The 22,050-nt window shown below is 43.7% G+C and overlaps 1 protein-coding gene across 3 annotated transcripts in view; it reads right to left on the minus strand.

Annotated features, from left to right (window-relative positions):
• LOC144675042 (CREB3 regulatory factor-like) overlaps positions 1 to 12,803 on the minus strand; it is a 51,196-nt gene extending 38,393 nt beyond the window's left edge. The window contains exons 1-2 of one of the 3 annotated variants that reach the window (XR_013574737.1): positions 12,586 to 12,723; positions 4,389 to 4,514 (exon numbers count right to left, since the gene is read on the minus strand). Coding sequence is in view for 2 of the 3 variants with exons in the window: in XM_078536105.1 (XP_078392231.1) it covers positions 4,389 to 4,514; positions 12,586 to 12,594 (135 nt within the window). In the remaining variant the exon portion in view is untranslated. Of the gene's footprint in view, positions 1 to 4,388; positions 4,515 to 12,585 lie in introns of all 3 variants that reach the window. The other 2 variants (XM_078536105.1, XM_078536106.1) reach the window with 2 other exon arrangements.
• Positions 12,804 to 22,050: the final 9,247 nt, after the last annotated feature.

Below are 22,050 nucleotides of genomic sequence, written 5' to 3' on the forward strand. Positions count from 1 at the left end.
GTGAGAGAGGGGGAGAAAATAAGTTCGATGAAAATTGAAAAGATTGGTGTTCAGAGGCATAAAACACAGATAACTAAAACGGGATAATCCACCTTGTGGAGTCAGAAGCACTGACCCACATCCCTACCACGGCAGCACATGGAAAACTGCTCAACATGAAGTCAGTCATGAATTTTCGGTTCCACAATTTCTAAGCAAATATTAAGTAGTTTCCTTATAGTATTCTTTTGAACAATCACAGGCGAGATGGCTTTAACCCCGGGGGTGGTGGGGGGGAAACATACAGCCCATAGGCCGGATCCAGCCCACGGCTCAATTTAATCCGGCCTGCAGCAAGATTTCTAAAAATATAACTTTAACGCCTTCTAAATAGCAGTTATGACCATTATCACAAATTTGCTTTGAACAGAAGTGTCAGCTAAATATACCATAATAATATTTAACAACATAATATTCAAATTCAGCCACTGCATTAAAACAGTGGGTGAGTTGAGCATTTCTGTATACTCTATAAAAAATAAAACTAAGTAAGTTGATTTTTGTGTGTGTGTGTATAGCCCGCGACTGATTTTGTCAGTGTGTGAATGTCCCGTGATAAGGAAAAAGGTTCCCCACGCCTGCTTTAACCTATACCAGTCTTTTTCTACTTGGATGGGAATGCCAAACACAGTAATTCCAAAGAAAAGAAAATAAAGATGGGCAAGAAGAAGCATAGAACCTTCCAGCACAGGAGGCGGCGTTTTGGCCCATCGCGTCTTGTGCCAACTCTTTGAAAATGCTTTCCAATCAGCTCCACTCCCCTGCTCCCTTCCCCTGTAAATGTGTTTTCTCCTTGGTTATTTATTAAATTCCCTTTTGAAAGGTCCTATCGAATCTGCTTCCACCGCTCTTCCAGGCAGCGGGCTCCAGATCACAGCAACCCGCTGTCGGAGGTGTCGTTGCCTTCATGTTGCCTCCGTTTCCTTTGCAAATTCTAAGCAAATGTTATGAAATCGAGAGACCTTTTCCTCAAAATATTTTTCTGAAGGGTCATGCGCGTGTAAGGAGGGGCGGTTTTTAAACCGTGCAGGCCTTTACTTAATTGGCGTAGGGGTAATGTTTGTGAAGGCCTGACACAGTAAGTAGGGAGAAGGGAAGAAGGAAACAGAGAAAGGGAAGTAGTAGTAGTAGTACAAGGAGCTCAAGGAAAAACAAAAAGAAAAAATGGTCAAGGGCCATTTTGCACGTCTAAAGATTAAGGTTCTTTTCACCCATTGCAAGAAACTGCTGAGTACTGTACTGTCATCATCATTCCTGACACTAAACAGCCATCAGCAAGTGTGGCAATAGAGTTTCCTCTATTGGCAGAGGAGGTGTACTACAATATTTAAAATTTACTCTACAGGTTCATAAGAATTTGCAAGAATTTGATACTTTTTGCAGACTGATAGAAATGGAAGCTAGGAGGCTAGAAATTCAGCTTCTTGTGGGGCTGCGGGGTGTGGGCAGGGTCGATTTGTTCACTTGTTACCACCCCCCCATCCGAGATTCAGTTCCACCGACTTCATTACAATCGAATATTAAGCTGGGAGTGACAGGGGCCTACACCCAGAAGCTGAGAATAAGCAAAGGTACAGTTGCTGCAGCTGTTTCTTGAAGGTAACAGGAGTGGATCTATGCCATCCAGACTGTCGTAAGCAGAACTGAGGAGGTTACATATGAGCATACGAATTAGGAGCAGGAGTAGGCCACTCGGCCCCTCGAGCCTGCTCCGCCATTCAATAAGATCGTGGCTGATCTGACTGTAACCTCAACTTCACGTTCCTGCCAACCCCCGATAACCTTTCGCCCCCTTGTTAATCAAAAAACTGCCTAGCTCTGCCATTAAAAATATTCAAAGACTCTGCTTCCACCGCCTTTTGAGGAAGAGAGTTCCAAAGACACTCAGCCCTCAGAGGAAAAACTTCTCCACATCTGTCTTAAATGAGCGACACGTTATTTTTAAACCGTGACCCCCAGTTCTAGATTCTCCCACAAGAGGAAACATCCTCTCCACATCCACCCTGTCAAGACCCCTCAGGATTTTAAAGGTTTCAATTAAGTTGCCTCTTACTCTTCTAAATTCCACTGGATACAAGCCTAACCTGTCCAGCCTTTCCTCATAAGACAACCCACCCGTTCCTGGTATTAGTCTAGTAAACCTTCACTGAACTGCTTCTAACACATTTACATCTTTCTTTAAATAAGGAGACCAGCACTGTACACAGTGCTCCAGATGTGGTCTCAGCAATGCCCTGCACAACTGAAGTATAACCTCCCTACTTTTGTAATTAATTCCCCTCACAATAAATGGCAACATTCTATTAGATTTCCTAATTACCTGCTGTACCTGTATACTAACCTTTTGTGATTCATGCACTAGGACACCCAGATCCCACTGAATCTCAGAGCTCTGCAATCTCTCACCATTTAGATAATAAGCTTCTTTTTTATTCTTCCTGCCAAAATGGACAATTTCACATTTGCCCACGTTATACCCCATTTGCCAGATCTTTGCCCACTCACTTACCCTATCTATGTCACTTTGTAGCTTCCTTACGTCCTCTTCACAATTTACTTTCTTACCTATCTTTGTGTCGTCAGCAAATTTAGCCACCATTCCTTCGGTCCCTTCATCCAAGTCATTTATATAAATTGTAAAAAGTTGAGGCCCCAGCATTGATCCCTGTGGCACACCACTCATCACATCCTGCCAACCAGAAAAAGACCCATTTATGCCAACTCTTTGCTTCCTGTTAGCTAACCAATCTTCTATCGATGCCAATATGTTACCTCCTATACCATGAGCTTTTATTTTCCACAATGACCTTCGATGTGGCACTTAAATGCCTTATGAAAATCTAAGTACAGTACATTCACTGGTTCCCCTTTATCCAAAGCACGTGACTCCTTCAAAGAACTCCAATAAATTGGTTAAACATGACTTCCCTTTTACAAAACCATGTTGACTCTGCCTGATTGTCTTGAATTTTTCTAAGTGCAAAAGCATCTTTAATAATATCTTCTAACATTTTCCCTATGACAGATGTTAGGCTAACTGGCCTATAGTTTCCTGCTTTCTGTCTCCCTCCCGTTTTGAATAAAGGAGTTACATTTGCTATTTTCCAATCTAATGGAACCTTCCCAGAATCTAGGGAATTTTGGAAAATTAAAACCAGTGCATCAACTATCTCACTAGCCACTGCTTTCAAGACCTTAGGGTGAAGTCCATCTGGACCTGGAGATTTGTCAGCCCGCAGCCCCAACAATTTGTTCAATACCACTTCCCTGATGACTGTAATTTTCCCGAGTTCCTCCCTCCCTTCCATTTCCTGATTTGCAGCTATTGCTGGGATGTTACTTGTGTCCTCTATAGTGAAGACCGAAGCAAAATACCTGTTTAATTCATCCGCCATCTCCCTATTTTCCATTATCAATTCCCCAGATGCACTCTCTATAGGACCAACACTCACTTTGCTAACTCTTAATTAAATATCGATAGAAACACTTACTATCCTTCTTTATGTTACTAGCTAGCTTTCTCTCATGTTGTAATTTTTCCCCCTTCTCTCTGCAGACGTGTGCCATTTTGGTGAACACCTTGCCCGGGGAGCTCTGGTTGGTTGTGTGCAGCTGTCAGCCGAGGATCAGGTTAAATCCTACAAGAGGAGGAGCTGTGGAAGACAGAGTTCTGAAAGACTTCTGTGGCCGAGATTGATGACATAAATGTTGGATGGACTGCTGGGCTAATTTGTAAGGTCTGTCCTAGTTGTATCTGCCATTAAAGTGTAAGTTATAATCAATTACAATTTGCCTGTTAATTCATGTTTAACATGTTGATTCTGGGTTTTAGAGGATAGGGGGCTAGGTAAGATAGTTGCTTTGTTTGGCTATTGTATAGTAAAAATTATTTTGTTTAACCCATGGAATCTTGTGGCTTCACTCTTTCAGTAAATAACTGGGATTTCAGGTGCCTTTCTTTAAAAAAAATGTTACTGGCCTTGACCAAGATCAAAACAACTGCCTAAAAAGGGTGGATGAAGCAGATTCAGGGTAACTCGCAAAAGGGAATTGTACATAGACACAGAAAGGAGAAATTTGCAAGACTATGGGGAAACGTGGGACTACTCGATGGTTCTACTAAAGAGCTGACACAGGCACTATGGGCCGAACAGCCTCCTCCTATAACTGTGATATTTTAGGAACAAGTTTACTTGTGCTTATATATTTGCAGTACCACAGGCATTAAGCAGATGGCTATGCTCTGGCTACTGGGGGCAGCAGTGCGTAATCCTTAATCCACATCACTCCTACCGATTCTCCAACTTCAATCTAAAAGAAATTACAATGCATCGTTGCACTCCCCACACCTGTTCATACAGAAAGCCCGAGTCTGGGCTGCTGTCTGGGCTGGTGACGGTCTGGTCTAAGGATGAGTAGAGGCAACAGCTTCGAAAAGCATCTCCGAACGCAGGCTCCATCCCACTAACATTGGGCTGGGGAAAAGAAAGATTGAAATTAAGAGAGATCACAACCAGACTTTGTTTATATTAAAAAAAAAACACATTACGGCGCCAGCTCCAACATAATCATGATCCAGGCACTCACTGAAGACCAGAATCACCTACTTGCCAATCCCTGACCACACAGAACTCCAATTTGCTTTTCAAATCCAGGCAGGATTAAAGCAATATGGCCACACCCTGGCAGTTCTTCAAGAGTAGCATCTATTAGATTTGCTGGTTTCTTACACGAGATCTTCCTTGGCAGCAAATCCTGTGGCAATAGGGTCCTTTGCAACGAATACAGAAAACAAAACATGTTTGACTGATCCGAGCACAGGAAGGGCTTGCTGTGCTCCTTGTCCTTAAGAGCACTACAGGGCTTTGCCGGTTACCGTGGTAGCGCCGTGGTGACTCATTCTTTCAGGAGACAGTTACAGCTGGATTAAAAGCATCGCGTGTAATCGGATATGAAATAAAAAACGACGGCTGCGGGAACTTCTACTCAGGGAAACCTTTTACCTGCTCCCAACTTAGGAAAGAATTAAAAGTGCTCGGGGGAAGTCTGGATTATCTGCTCAGGTGTCAGTCACAGATGCACGGGTCGCGCTCTCGCTCCAGTCGGCAGGTTGTACTTTCGAAACCCAGGGCAGAGAATCGAGCACGTCTAGCAGGCTGACACCACAGGGCAGTGCTGAGGGAGAACCGCCACTGTCAAGAGGGCCCATCCTGTGAATGAGACATTTAACTGAGGACTTATCTGTCCTCTCTGCCAAGATCCCACAGCAGTGCTCAAAAGAAAACCAGAGCTTTTATTCCTCAACTCGCATCACCAAAGCAAACACATTATCTCATTGCTGTTGTTGGACCTTGCTGTGCATGAATTCACTGCCGCGTTATCCTACATTATACTGGTGACCACGTTACATACAGACAAACAAGGAGCTAGGAGTAGGCCATTCAGCCCCTCGAGCCTGCTCCATCATTTAATAAGATCATGGCTGATCTGATAGTAACCTCAAATCTGCATCCCACCTAACCCCGATAACCTGTCACCCCCCACTTGCTTATCAAGAATCTATCCACCTCTGCCTTAAAAATAATCAAAGACTCTGCTTCCACCGCCTTTTCAGGAAGAGAGTTCCAAAAACTCCCCACCCTCAGAGAAAACATTTCACCTCATCTCCATTTTAAATGGGGGACCCCTTATTTATTTTTTTTAAACAGTGACCACTAGTTCTAGATTCTCTCACAAGAAGAAGCATCCTCTCCACATCCACCCTGTCAAGTCCCCTCAGGAGCTTATGTGTTTCAATAAAGTCACCTCTTACTCTTCAAAACTCCAGCGGATACAAGCCTAGCCTGTCCAACCTTAATTGGCTGTGAAGTGCTATGGGATGTTCATGAAAGACGCCATATTATTGTAAGTGCCTTAATATTGTCCCTCGAGTGTTTGGTCTTTCTTAGGCAACAGCATTCAGCCTCTGCTCAGGCGTGTCCTGATGACTTAAAGTGCCAGCTGTGGTATTGAAGCACACAAAGCTGGAAGCTCCCAGGTTTAGGGGGCTATGGTGAGCTAACCGATCCAAACTAAGGAAGCAGTAGGAGGACGCAACGAGTAACGTCAGTGCTCGGAGACTAGAAAGAAAAACGAAGCCAGTGCAGTCAGCCAGAACCTCTGCTTCTCGCCACCATCCTGAGCGACTCCTCAGGATTGAGTGGATCACAACCGGTGAAATACGTGTGAATTACAATCATTGGCTTCTGGTCCAGCAACGCCTCAAATTTAAAATTCTCATCCTTTGTTCAAATTCTTCCATGGCCTGACCCGGCCCGGTCTCTGTAATCTCCTACAGCACCGCACACCACTCACCGACAACTCCGTGTTTCTGCAACTCTGACCTCGAGCTGTCCGGATTTCCTTTGCCCCGCCATTGCCAGCTGTGCCTCAACTTTGGAATTCCCTTGCCTAAAACCCTCCTCCTCTCTTGCCTCCTTTACGAGGCTTCTTAAAACCTCTCTCTGTTCAAGCCTTCTGGGTCAGCTGCCCGATATCTTCGAGTGGTGCAGGGTCCTTTCTTTACTCTTCTGCGAAGTGCCTTAGGATGTTTTACTATGCAAGTTTGTCTTTTGGAAGGCTGAAACTGGGCTGGAGAATATGGTGGCAAACTGGCCAAGTGCTTATAGTAATGATCTTCAAGGCTGGATGGCTTAAAACCTGCTTCCAGATGTGAACTTATTGAAACCAGAACTCGCTCCCTGCTGTACAAAGTTACTCCCAAGTTCACAACAGCAATCAGAGATCTATAGCCAGAAGGATTCAAATTGACCCCCAGCCTCAAGAGCTCCAGCCTGTACAGGATTGTGTGCACAACACAGGCTGCAGTATTGCTGAAAGGGGAGACATTTGTCTGAAGCTTTCATCTTGCTTTCAACAGGACAAATGCAAGAATGTCAAATTTCAAATGATCACAACAATTTATACTAAAGGAGAAAAGGGTGCTGATTCGATGGCATGTTGTCTCTGATTGGCTGAGACGTTGCCATGGAGAAAACATTGGCGAACTATAGGCTCCCCAAGCTCCATGGGTAACTCAAGAAAAAGTGCAATGCTTGAACATATTCCTTTTGCTTGCAGTGAACGGGCCCTTGCATGTGAACATATGTCACTTGTAGCAAGCATAGATGAGCCATGTTACAGGCTCGGCTGATCATCTTAAATTGGTCGTTAGTGTCGCTATTAACGCACTCAGGATTGTTCATCAAGTGCCACCAGGCTGCAGGGAAAATGTCTCGACTTCAAATGTTTTTTCAAGTGTTAATTGGAAACTAGACAAATTTGGCTGGAATGCTTCCTAATTGCCAGGAGACACTCTTTAGTTCCCAGGTTAGAGGTTAGCAGTGTTCAACTCGTCTTCTGACACCTGTATGTTTGTGGCACTTTAGGAACTCCTCAGCTACCTCTGTGTTGCTGAATTCACGAAAGCTCAGAAACCCCCATGTCGCCCGGTATTAATAACTGGATGACAAACTTCCCACAACAGGTGGGCTACATCCTCAAGGGCACCCATTCCAATGTAAATGTCATCAAAAATAAAAATCCACATAAAAATGGTTAATTTGGCCAATAAACAGACAAGTCCAACAACTCTAAATCTGAAGTGAAGGGGATCTCAAAGCAATACAGTTTATAAATGCCAAGTTGGCCCACACCGATGATCCTGAGCCTGCCCAGATTCTGCACAAAGTAAGGAGGGATGTCACATTTATAGATGTACTGGAAGTTGGACCAATCAATAGCACCAGTGCCCAGGGACCTGAGCAACCCTGCAGAAGTTGAAGCAAGATTTTGCAGCTCACTGAGTCAGGAGATCAATTGCCGCCCACTAATTTCTTCCTCTCCTATGGTGTCCCAGAACTAAATGAGGCTGGCATGGTAGTTAATCAGGGTTAAAAAGGGTTAAAAGTGTGAGGCGAGATTGCATTTACTTGGGTATGGTAGATTAAGGAGTGATCTAATTGAGGTGCTTAAGATGATTGAAGGATTTACTGAGGTAGATAGAGACTTTGGTGGAGGAGTCCAAAACAAGGGGCTCAGAAAGGTTCAGAACCAGAGGTGAGGTCAGGAAGCACTTCTTCACACAAAGAGTAATGGAAATCTCTCCCCCCAACTCCCCCCGCCAAAAAAAAGCTATTGAGGCTGGGGGTCAATTGAAAGTTTCAAAATTGAGATTGATAGCTTTTGTTCTGCAAGGGGTATGGAACCAAGGCACGTAGCTGGGGTTAAGATACTTATCAGCCATGACTGAACTAAATGGTGGAACAGGTACAACGGGTTGAGTGAACAAATCATGTTCCTCTGCAGTGAACCATTTTCTGATACTTTGCCACAAATATGTGGGGGGAAAAAAAAAGAGTTCATTACCCTGGGCTGCTCCAACACCAGGATGTAAGAACAAAAATCAAGGTTAACATCCAGTGCAGTACTGAGGGAGTGCTGCGTTTAAGGAGGAAATAGATCCATTTCTAGACACTAAAGGTGTCAAGGGGCATGGGGAGAGACTGGGAGTAGGACGTTGAAATAGAGGACCAGCCTTGATCATACTGAATGGCAGAACAGGCTCGAGGGGCCAAATGGACTACCCCTGTTCATATTTTCTATGTTCCTGTCAAGGTTAACACTCCAGTGCAGTACTGAGGGAATGCTGCACTGTCAGCGGTACCACCTTTCAAATGAAACATTAAACCCAGACTCTGTCTGACCTCTAAGATGGGCATAAAAGATCCTGTGGCACTATTTTGAAGAAGAGCACAGGAGTTGTCCCAGGTGTCTTGGGTCAATATTTATCCCTCACAGAACATCATGAATTAAATCAGACAATATTTAATTGTGGTTTGTGGGACCCTGCAGTCAGTGTTGGTGAAAAAAAATAACTTCAGGATAACAAGGGAGTCACAAGTCACCAATGGACGAGTGAGCCTGTCAACTGGGCACTGAATCAGAGACCAGGAAGAATCTGTGTTGAATTTCCAATCTGTACGGAGTTAACTGATGGAAGTGAAGGGCTCTATTTTGACCTCAGTATCTTTGGGTCAGAGAAGATGGAGGGAGGTGGGGTATGGAGGTGGGGGTAAGAGAAGGGAAAATTCTAGGTGCTCAACAGCTGTTCACTCCAACAATTCCACTTAGAGATCAAATCCATCTAAGGCTTGGATCTGGAGAAGCCCCATCCTCCTTTTGGACCTGATGATAAATTGAGGCCCAAAGTGCCTCACAAAATGAACTATGGCAATATTCAAAGCAGGGATGTTCACCTTAGGCCTCAATCCACCTTCATCCCTCAGCTGACATCACCAGAACAGATTATCTGGATCATTTATCTCATTGCTGTTTGTTGGAATTGTTACTTGGCTCCTGTGCCTGTGTAACAATGACTTCACCTCAAAAGGTGAAGCGCTTTGAGACATCCTAAGAATGTGAATGACAGTCGATCATGTCTCACATGGAATGATTAAATAGACAAGGATGGTCCATTATTGGGCACTTCACCTCTCACATCCAGCCTTGAACATATAGGCCAGGATTTTATGGCCCCGCTGCGGCATGTCTCCCCCGGTGGATGCGGTGAGCAATTTAAATCTCCAATCCGTTTGGCGGGATCATAATATCCCGCTGGGTGGGAGGGGCCTTAAAATCCTGGCCATAGAATTACATAGAATTTACATTCCAGAATTCCAGTGTTTATACTCTATGCAGGCCTCTTCTCACCCCATTTTCTCTAGATCCTCAGCAACATTATCATCTATTCCTTCCTCTCTTGCTTATCTAGCTTCTGTTTGTATCTCTCCTCTTTACAATCATTGCTCCTGGCCAAGCGCTACTTTCTAATGCACCTCAATTTCTATTTGACGGCGCCCTGTAGACCTTTGACTAAACTTCTCAAAATCGCAAAAAGTCTGATAGGCAATCTATCGGAGCAGGTCCAAAGTATAGCTAAAAAAGAACTATCCTGAAACCATTACCAATGTAGACACATAGAAAAGAGTAAGGAGAGGGAAGGGTCATCAGAATGTCAACTCTGGACAAGTGCAGATTTCTTGGGATTCCTGTGAGGTGTGGAAAAAAATTGCATTGGATAGATAGACACATGCACACTGAGACAGGAGGTATATTGGACTACGTAAACCAAAATATAACAGATTATAACTGCAATTTCCTCCTGGCTTGATTTGAATTGAGCTGCAGCAATGCTAATGGGCCCTTCATTCTCCAGGCAACACTGCAGCAATTGGGTTAGTGGCTTTTTTTTTTCAATTTCTGCAGGTGCTCTGGCAAGTAGCCAAAGGAAGAGGCTCAACTATACTTAGAGGAAAAGAAAGATGACACTCAGGCCTGCCTTGTTCTACAGTGGTGATGGGATCAACAATGAAAGCCTTTGCTGCTATCTTCCAATGGAACAGTCTTATCACTATCCTCTGGTACCTCCAGAGTGGCCATCCTCCACGCCTAGAGCGAGATCATTGCCGGGGCAATTCAACTGCAAGGGGACATTAGCCACAGCACATTCCCATCCCATCCAGCATTCCCCAGCCAAGTCACTGGAGAGGGATCAGGAATATTTCCTCTCCAGAGCACTGAAACTCTTCATTCATTGTGATCATAACCTTAGTGGGCCCATTGGCATCACTTGGCTTCTTCTCTGGCTTTCTTCAAGCTTCCCTCAGTCCACATCACAATGCTATCCACCCATCGGATTTTTCTTCTTTCTCTTCTGTTAAATCCTCAATTACTCCTTCAATTGTTGCCAGGGCAAGGTTGTCGAGTCTTCATTGCCAGTGCCCGTGCTTGGATATCTTCCTCTCTCTGACTGTGCTTCGCAACCCTTTCGATGCCTGAACTTCTCCTCTTGATCTAAACCCACTCATTTGTCTTTCTGTCCATCCAGCCGATTCTGAGCATCCTCCCACATTTCAAAATTCAACAGCAAAACTCATTATCGATAAAAAAAGGCTTTCATTTATATAGCACCCCTTTCATAACCTCAGGATGTCCCTAGGCGCTTTACAGCCAATTAAGTACTTCTATGGTGTAGTCACTGCTGTAACGTAGGAAACATAGCAATTTGCACACAATAAGCTCCCACGAGCAGTAATCTGTTAATGAGCAGATCATCTGTTTTAGTGATTGCAGTTGAGGGATAAATATTGGCCCAGGACACCGGGGAGAACTCCCCTGCTCTTCTTCAAAGTAGTGCCATGGGAACTTTTATACCCACCTGACAGGGAAGGCTGGGCCTCGGTTTAACTTCTCACCCTGCCAACACTGCAGCACTCCCTCAGTGCTTTAGTGGAGTATCAGCCTAGATTTTGTGCTCAAGTCCCAGAGGGAGACTTGACCCCAACAGAAATGCAAGTCCTTCTTTTTGCATTATTCCCTGATAGAAATCCAAGTTAAGGGGAGGGGGCTTTGGGAGGGGGGGGGACAGGATGTGCGTAAGAGAAATAACGGTCCATTTCTGGAGGTTTTATCGCATGACCACTTGCTATGGTAGTCAAACCACTTTCCCACCCATCTCAATATTTGGTTATAATTAACACTGTTTTTATTCATTTTAATTAAACATTTTTCATTGCCATGCTAGTTCCCAGGAAATTAATCTTTAATTGGGTAAATACTTGATGGGGAAAGATTTACAGGGCTAGGGGGAAAGGGAAGAAGAGTGCGACAAATTGATTAGCTCTTTCATAGAGGCATGATGGGCCAAATGGCCTCCTTCTCAGCTCTATGATGCTATTTCCCGGGGGCTCTGAGACAATCCTGGAGGATTGGAACCCCAGAATTCCTCTGCAGCTCCTTTGCCACTAGTTCATCCCTGCCCTCCACAGACTGATGGATGGATGGATGGTGATTTGAGAAGCTACATGGGGGAAGGAATATGCTACAGGGAGTAACATTAATGAAAACAATAAATAATTCAGGAATTGTTGGCAGGAGAGTCGTCAAAGTCACTGGATCAGAAACCACAACTTCCAAAACAATCATGACTTGTTAAAGCCACAAGAACCAAAGGTATTAATGCAAAGGAAGGTGATTTTCCACAAATCTCTGCCATTCAGATTTGCGAGACAATTAAACCAACACATCAAACTTGAGCCTCTTCACGGAGAGCCTCCTCAGTCAGTCAAGTGGAACTGAAAGAAACTCCATATTGTCAAATGGCAAAGGAGTCCTAAAAAAGGTAACACAGCTGTGTGCAGCCTGCTTACTTCCAACATACCAACGGATAATGGCCAAGTGATGACATCACCGCTTTTTTTTTTCATGTGTGGGGTTAAGTTCATGTCATAAATATTGACGGGAGGAGGGTCAGGGGAGTCTGGTTCCACTGGACTTTATAGGCCCTTCTGTAGTTAGAGGCATGCACACACAAACATACACATTTACAGAGACACACACACCACCCCACCCCCCCACCACACCACAGGGGGAACCGGAGGGGAGGAGTTGGGGTGCAGGCAGAGGTTCAGGATAGTGGGATAGAAGGGTAAGCAGAGAAGCTCATACCTGCGGCATGACCGAGCCTAGAGTTGGTGCTTCAAAACCGGGACAAAATGTGGCAGGCACTCAAATCAGTTGGCACGAAAACGCTTTCTACGGCAACACGAGTCAGTCAAAACTCCCCAAGGAAAGTAGGAGTTCAGCAATCATGGATGATTAAAAAAAAATTATTACAGCTCAAGTCTGTTCCATCCGGCAGCATCCAATTTCTTTAACGTCAGCCCTATGACAGGGATGGGAGGGGAGGTGGAGAAAGAGAGAGAGAGAGAGAGAGAGAGAAAAAGGAAATGTAAAAAAATAAGGTTCTAACATGTGTATCAGTTGATGAGAAATATTCAGGTTGTCCACAGAAACAATCAAAGCCTCCGAAGCCACAGACTGCAACCTGGCACAGTTAAAGCAGGATAAAGTCAAATCACATGAACACTGAATCCCCTCCAAAGCTCTCTGTCACAAAGAGGGCACTGTAAGATTAAGCACCTATTTCGGGGAGAAGGAGAGAGTGCACAGCCTCCTGCCCCTAGACTCCCCCTTTGCGAATGGACAGGACATCACAAGTTAAAAGGTTTCGCCGCTTAAATGACATCCACTTCTAAAAATTGGAAAAATAAAACCAATAGTCAAAATATCCGATGCACCACAACAAACAGCTTTGTATGAGAATCTTACTTGGCTATAAATTTTTGACCATAAACTTTAAATAAAAAAATACAAAGTGAAAGGAACATTGGGCAAACATCAACATTCTTTCTCTTATCGCCTTGCCAGACTGCTGTAGTATTTGGGCTGTGCAGCTCAGGGTCATTATAATTTGTCTTATTGTAAAACAGTTCTAGTTAAACAGTCTTCAGTACAGAATCTGGATCAAGCAGAGGCAGCGTTGAAAATTCCCAAAGAATTCAGCTTCTTTTGCTCTTGAAAGCAATTGTAGTCATTTTTTAAAAATGCCTTTATTGCGTCTTCAATCAGCAAAATTTCCTCAACAACAACAACTTGCATTTATAAAGCACCTTTTAAATGTCATAAAGTGTTCCAAGGCGCTCCCCGGGACCGTTAATGAAATCTGACAGCGAGGTACGTTAGGACAGGTAACCAAAAGCTCGGCCAAAGAGGTCATTTTTAAAAAAGGAACATCTTTGAGGAGGTAGAGGTATGGAAGCCGAGAATTTTAGGAAAGATATCCCAGAGCTTAGGGCCGAGGTAACTGAAGATGTCACTACATAAACCCTTTTAGTCCCGGGACATCTCTCCTGACCTTCAAAAGCCTCCTCAAAAGCCCTTCCTCTTGAGCAGTGCTTTCGGTCTGCTGACTTGTTCCCTTTTTATTCTTACTACAGCCCTTTAGTTGTGAAACACCATAGGATAATTTGCTGTGTTAAAAGGTGAGATTTTAAGATAATTGGCAAAGGAACAGTGTGCACCATCTGCAAGATGCACTGCAGGAACTCACCAAGGCTCCTTCGACAGCACCTTCCAAACCTATGACCACTACCATCTAGAAGGACAAGGGCAGCAGATACATGGGAACACCACCATCACCTGGAAGTTCCCCTCCAAGTCACTCATCATCTTGACTTGGAAATATATCACCATTCCTTCGCTGTCGCTGGGTCAAAATCCTGGAAATCTCTTCCTAACAGCACTGTGGGTGTACCTACACCACATGGACTGCAGCGGTTCAAGAAGGCAGCTCACCACCACCTTCTCAAGGGCAATTAGGGATGGGCAATAAAAGCTGGCCCAGCCAGCGACACCCACATCCCATAAATGAATAAAAAAGAAACAATGGGGGAATGTTATACAGCAAACTGTTGTGACCTGGAACACGCTAACTGAAAGGATGATGGAAGCGGATCCTATTCTCATTCTCAAAGGAGAACTGGATAGATAATTAAAAAGGAGAAATTTGCAGGCCCCTGGAGAAAGAACAGTGGGGAGTGGGACTGATTGGCTCTTTCATAGGAATATCCTGAAGGTACAACTGCCAATGGTGGAGCAATGAAAATTGGGAAGGCGCAAGTAGCCAGAATTTTTCTACCTTCTTCCCGATTTCCTTCGTCCCAGCATTGCGGAATGTGCCTTCTGCTACCTAGGTCTTAAGCTCCAGAATTCCCACCCTAAACCTTCTCACCTCCTCTTTCATCTTGAAAGGAAAACAGACAGTTCAAGAGGTGGCGTTGGGGGAGGGAGGGGCGGGTGTCTCAAGGAGGTTTAAAGGTGACCAGAGATGTCTCATGACTAAAAGGGGTTAATGCAGCGTCATCCAGAATCTGAAAGGCTGCACGTTTTACCAGTGATTGTATTGCAAAGTCAAAAGCACATACTAGATAATTACCACAAAAACAGAGGCCTAGGGCTGGCATGTAAAACTTAAGAGGATCCAGAGTAGAAGCCACTGCCAACATACAGGGAGCCAATGGAGGTTGGAAAGGACAGGAGCAATGGGTAAACAAAGGAAGACACATTGATCCAAACTCCCCACTATCTAAATTATCCTACCTCCAAGTTATAATGGTAAATTATTGCACTAAACATTCAACAGTCATTTGCAAATGTGTTTACTCAGAAATGGTTCAGAGATCTATACGAGTGTTACTTGAGCTTATGGTCATCATATTTAGCTCAGAAAATAATTGACCACAATTCCCATTTACAATTACCCCAGAGAGTCTCAATTACATAGCAATCAAACAGTTTACAAACCATATGCATAGCAACACTGCAGCTAGCAGAAGCATCAAAAGGGCAAATTAAAAAAAATACCACTGGCAATGAAAGAACTGCCCCACTAAAAGCATGCAGGCTGGCTCCTTGGCACCAGTGAAAAATAAGTAACATTCTCCCCAGCTTTGGCCCACACTCAACACTTCCAGTTAAACAAACAGCTCCTTGATTAAACAAGCAACACGCGAAAAAATTAAAAGCCGTGGAAATTCAAAGTACTTCAGCCACATGTTTGGTCTGGTTAGCCCCACATGCCAAGTGTCTGTCTAGACAACACTTTCTCCCATTTGAGCTTGTGCCAGGAAGGGGGTCTATCAAAAAGCACGCAGCTGCACAGTGCAGTCTTGATGCTGGATAAATAGCAATCACTGTGTCTTGGTCTAGAGTCATGGCCTTCAGGAAGCTTGCACGTACCAGAGGCCCTAGTGCCAGGCGCAAGAAGGTGTAAGTAAGAGGAGGGAAGGTCAACAACGCTATGATTTTCTGTAAAGCTCGTAACAGCAACGGTGGGAGCAATTTTAATCTGACTGTGACACTGAAGGGATCGGGTGTAACGCTGCCTTTACACCCTGCCTCACTTTACCCACCTTTGAAATTTCACCTGACGCTGTGTATATGGCAGCATTGTGGTTATGTTCCGAGACTGAGGCCTAGACCAATGACACCCGGAGACATGAGTTCAAATCCCACCATGGCAGATTGTAAATTTGTATTCAGGTAAGTAAATTTGGAGTAAAAAGCAAGCATCAGTAATGATGACCATGAAACTACCAGACCGTCATTAAAAAGCCCACCTGATGTCCTTTAAGGGAAGGAAATCTGCTACCTTACCCAGTCTGGCCTACATGTGACTCCAGACCCACAGCAATGAGGTTGATTCTTAACTGCCCTCCCCTCCCTAACAGCACTGCGGTTGTATCTAATTGCAGCCGTTCAAGGCAGCAGCTCACCACCACTTTCTCAAGGGCAATAAATGCGGATCTAGCCAGTGACGCCCACATCCCATGAATGAATAATAATAAAAAAATAGCCTGGGAAGCCCTGACACACAATTCAGCCGCTGTGTAATTATCTCATTTCTAAATACAGCTATTACTGGAATATTAATCACATTTTAGAGTGAAGAAACCTTTTTTTATATAAAGGTTGACAAATACATTATAAAAAGCTCTAGCCTAGCAACTGCCCGCATAAATAATAGGGACCAGAAACTTAAACTGTAACAGAGCAAGAGCTTCGACTTGTCAAAGGAGACAGAAACATCTATATTTATATCTCTATCTTATATTTCATAGGTATGTACTTCTTGCAAACTTTTCCCATTGTGAACTCCTCAGGCTACATTGATAATGGGAACTGTCTAAGTAAACATGTCATGCTTTAATGACAGCCTACCAGTGGTGGAGCTGTAGCACTGGTTTTTTTCATCTCCCAGCTCCTTGGCCTGCAATGCACTTGGGTTCCAACCAACTGACACCCTCTGCTTCTCCAAATACTGCCTATTTTCTAATTAGTAGATTTAAAATCAAAATATTGTGTCATTATTTTTAAAGATGACTATAAAATGTAACTGATATCTGTAGATGCTGGTCCAATTATCTCCTGCTAATTAACTCTGCTTATCCTGAAAACTGCACTTGGACTGAACAATTATTAAGAAGTATTACAAAGTATTTAAGCACAGAAACACGCCATTGGGCCAAACAGATGCATGCCACTATTCATGTTCCATCCTTCTTCATCTAACCCCACCAACATATCCTTCTCTCTTTTTCTCCCTTGTCTATATAAGCTTCCCCTTAAATCCAATCATGCAATTCACCTCAACTACTCCTTTGGTAGCCAGTTCTACATTCTAACCACTCTCTGGGTGAAGAGGTTTCTCCTGAATTCCGCGTTCGATTTATTAGTGACTATCTTATGGGCCAAATTTTTGCCCTTGGCGTGAGGGGTCGGTGGGGTCGGTCAGGAAGCCGACCGCTGCCCATGATCGACAGCGCACTGCGATTTCACGCTGGTGGGCCAATTAAGGCCCATCCAGTGTGCTACACGAGCGGCAGTGCTGAGCACTGCCCGTGCAGGCGTGTGGGGTGGGGGGGAGCAGTGAGCAGGCCTAGCTCGAACTTTGAGCATGAGCTGCCTCAGGGAGATGAAGAATATATTGAAAGAAATGATCAAACAACAGAAAAGTTGAATAATTTTTAATTAAAAACATGCTTTCAAGCTTTTATTTCATTTGTATTTGCTTTGGCAAACCTCATCCCGCCCGTGGATGAGGTTTCCAAAAAAAATGCAAAGGCCGCTTGGCCTTTTTGCCTGCCTCATCAACCATTAGGTTGAACGGGCAGGGGAAAATTAAGGACAATTGATAACTTAGTGGCTTTAATAGGCCTTTTAATTGTCGGCAGGCACACTGCTGGCTCCGGCGTGGTCCCGCCGATCGGACTATCGTGCGACTGCGCGATGTTGCCGGCATGCCCGGCCGATGTCATAGCGCGGCATTTCCCGCTCGGTTGGGTCGGGTCGGGCGCCAGCCCGCCGAGCTAAAAATTCTGGCCTATATTTATGGCCTCAGTACTGATCTCACACACAAGCAGAAATAGTGTTGCTACATCTACACATCAAGCCCTTTCATAACCTTGAAGGCTCTATTGGGTCACCCCTCAATCCTCTTTTCTAGAGATAAGCCCAAACCTGTTCAATCCTCCCCAACAGGTAATAACCTCTCGGTTCTGGTATCATTCTAATTAATCTTCTTTTTCACCTTCACCAGTGCTTCAGAATCCTTTTCAATACAATAGAGGCCAGAACGTTTCATAGTACTCCAACCAATGTGTGATACAAATTAAACATAAGTCTCTGTTTTTCAATTCCATCCTTCCAGAAATTTTGTTGACATATGAGCTGAAACTGTCACCACTGACAGGAGGGTCAGTAGCAGTGGACATAAATTTCAGATAATTGGCACAAAAAAAAACGTAGGCAAGAGTGGGGTTGGGTGGGTGGGAAGAAAACCGAGAAGTGTCATGAGTTATGATCTTGAATGCGCTGCCTGAAAAGGGTGATGAAAGCAGGTTCAACTGTAACTCTCAAAAGGAAATAGGATAAATTCTTGAAAAGGAGAAACTTGAAGTGCTATCAGGAAAGAGAAAGGTGGGGGAGGAATGAGGCTAATTGGTAAATCAAGGGCACAGACACCTGGCCAACTCAAGGCCAAATAGTCACCTTCTGTACTGTGTGAGTGACTCTCTGGTATATTTATTTTAATTGTAATTCAGACATTGACTATAATTGGCCTTTTTATTTAATAAAAAGTCCTTTACCTTGGTAGCTAAGGCAACTAAATGATACTCCAAAGATTATCCACAATTTCAAGGAGCAACAAAAGTGGCTCCCTGAGAACAGGCAGGATTGATATGCAAGTTATGCAGCAAAGAGTCACTTTGTTCTATGGAAGTTAATTGGACGACTAACCTATTCAAGGACAATGTGTACTTTTATGGCCAAGCGTTTAGCACCATTTGCTGAAACAAAAAGGATATCCTCTCCACGAGTCAAGTGGCAAAAAACAAACAAACCACTCAACAGCCAGAAGGTTACTTGTAACATCTCACCTATAAAGCTGTGTTTACTTGTACTGCAACACCAGGGGGAGCACTTTCTGCACATGTGCAGTGTTAGCTGGTTGCATTTAAACAAACAAGCTGGTTTGACAAAGACTAACAATAAAGTTCATGCTACCCATTTTTAGGTCTGTGCAATCTTGACCAATTGGAAGCTCTTGTATCTAGTTTACTTATCATTTATCAACTGTTCCCACTGTAAAACATGCTTCTGACGATTAAAAAAAAAATCAGGAAATGAGATTCCCAACTTCCAATGTGGAAAATTGATTGATTTTTTTAACCAAAAAACGTACAATAAAAAAGTATTTTGTTTAAACTATTTAAGAAAAAAATCATAACCTCATGTAGGAGTCAAAACAATGACCCGGGGATTAAAAGTACCATTATCTATCAACTGAGCTACCTGGGCTGTGTAACAACTCCTTGCACAAAGCCTTAACAAAATTGGGGGGGGGGGGACATAAAAAACATTCAAAAAGCAAAGTAAACCCATTTATTTTGTTTTATTGTCCTGGTCTGATTTCTTATAGATTGTGTCAAGGTAATTGATGTTCTGTGTGGTGGGTTTAATCCTCATGTAGATACAGCTGGTTTTATTTCTGGGTTAGGGTTAGGGGTAGTTTTTAGACAGAGTGGGATGGGCATGAAGTGCCAGTTCACTTTCCGTTCCTGATTAAATTGTCACAATCAAGGTAATTGTCCAGCAGTTGGGCAAAAAAATTCATCCTGCTGCTAACCAGAAAGGCATCAGCAACAGTTGCACATGCACTGGCGGCTGCAATGTGGGTCGCATGTTCTGATCAGTAGCAGTGCACCTACGATTGGTGTTAGAAATAGTGGACCTTCAGAATGCAATTCAGCCACTGGTCCCTTTCTTGACTCCTCGTTTCTCTGTATCATGATGCCTATTTACCAGATAAACTCAGTTCAGAAGTGCAGTTAATTGTTCCTCTCCACAGATGCTGCCTGACCTGCTGAGCGTTTCCAGCACTGTTTTTATTTTCTGATCTCTAGAATTTTGCCTTCATCTCCATGTAGAAGTAACTGAAATTAACGACAAGATTCTGATTTTGAAACAGCTTCGACTTTGAGCAAATCAATAAATCTGATTATTTAATTTAGCCTGAATGTTATAGTTATGGTAGTAATAATCACATTTTGTAGTGACAAGACAGTAGCTTTTATTTTTCAAAGCAGCCTGCAAATATATGAAAAAGTCTGCCAATTGGCAGGATAAAGGAAGGCTCTTAAAAGGCTCGAAATTCAAGCCTTCAAGCCGACAGCTTGGGTGACCGCAGAAGTGGGTGAACGCTTTGCGGAACACCTTCGGTCTGTCCGCAAGCATGACCCAGACCTTCCTGTCGTTTGCCATTTCAACGCTCGACCTTGCTCTCATGCCCACATGTCTGTCCTTGGCCTGCTGCATTGTTCCAGTGAAGCTCAGCGCAAACTGGAGGAACAGCACCTCATCTTCCGATTAAGCACTTCACAGCCTTCCGGACTTAACACTGTGTTCAACAACTTCATGAAGAGTTCATGAACTCTTTCCTCTATCCTCACCCCTTTTTTAATCCCCTTTTTTCTACATTCATTTTTATTTTTTATTCGTTTATTTTTATTAATTTATCCATGGTTTTATCCCTTTTTTATCCCCCCTTTTATCCCATTTTCTATCCTTTTTCTTACCTTTGCCACTATCAGCACCTTTTTTAGCTCTTACCACTACCATTAACACTCCCTTTGTCCTTTAGTTCATGACATCTTTGTCAATCTCTCCTTAGCCCCCACCTATCGCTGGCCTTCTATCCAGCTTCACCTGCTTCACCCCCACCCCCCCTTAAACAGTATAAATTTCATCACATTTCCACTTCTCTTCAGCTCTGTAGAAGGGTCATGTGGACTCGAAACATTAACTCTGTTTCTCTCTTCACAGATGCTGCTCAACCTGCTGAGTTTTTTCCAGCATTTTCTGTTTTTATTTCAGGTTTCCAGCATCAGCAGTATTTTGCTTTTCGCTTGCAAGGTTCACTTTTTTTTTGTAGAAGAGTGTTGATAACGCAAACTCAGGACTGAGCTCTGTTTTCATAAACAGAGACCAGTAAATCCAGTTTGGAAGTAATTCCGCCAATACCAGTAAAACTGTAACTATAGTTACTTCTCCTGCATGGAATCATTGATCATGTGCAAAACTGGTAGAGGTATTTTCCATAAGAGGATGTGAAGGTTCTGATCGGTGGGACCATTGTCATTTCACTTCCGAACCTTGCAATAAATCTTGATAGAGAACGATGGGGAAATGGTTGTCTCTCTGACAGCTGTGCCAGACAGTTTCAATCCAGTTCTAATGAGCGTGAGTCAACAACAGAAAATTCAACACCACTGTGACGGTAACCTTGGTTAATGGAGTCGCAAGGACATTTCGTGGTGCGTGAAACAGAAGTGTGACACTGGTGCAGTCGGATCTGGTTTTCTGAGCTGCTGTTGGAGGAAATTACAGGAGTTTTATTCTCCATATAGTTCGTGGTGTGCCCAAAGTGGGTACGCTAAGCACTGGCAAACAGGGAGGAAAACAAAATCGGCAATTTAATGTGTGAACTTTAAATTTAAAGTTTGATAAACACGAGAGAGACAGGAATATGCTGGCAGGGTAGAGGAGGAGGAGTGTGGTGGGAGGAAGTGAGTGGAGTATAAATATAGGCCATTTGGCTCAAAAGGCTTATGCCAGCTTCTGTGCTTGTACATTCAATGCAGTGGACAATTTTGGTCAGTAAATCCATTCTGAAACAGGATCCTTTTTTTCTCCTTTCTTCACTGGGTGACACGTGCAAGAGAATGGAAAAGGATTTCAGCTCATAGACCGAGACACAATATAATCCAGATGTAGCGGAGGCCTCGCTTTCGATGTGGACAAACTAGGAGTGAATTCACTGCAACCGAGATGGTTAAAAGGGAGGAAGGGAAATCTAATGGAAGGGAAAAGGTCAGAGTGTAAATAACGAAAGGTTCCAGTGAATCAGCAAGAAATGCTCTTCTGAGACTGGGCTGAGGCTGATGCTGGGCCAGGTTACAGAGAGTTAACTTGAACTGGGAGTCCATTCCCCAACTAATATCCCTCTGTTTG

The sequence above is a fragment of the Cetorhinus maximus genome, unplaced genomic scaffold (assembly GCF_964194155.1).
Source record: "Cetorhinus maximus unplaced genomic scaffold, sCetMax3.hap1.1 HAP1_SCAFFOLD_899, whole genome shotgun sequence".
Lineage (NCBI taxonomy): Eukaryota > Metazoa > Chordata > Chondrichthyes > Lamniformes > Cetorhinidae > Cetorhinus > Cetorhinus maximus.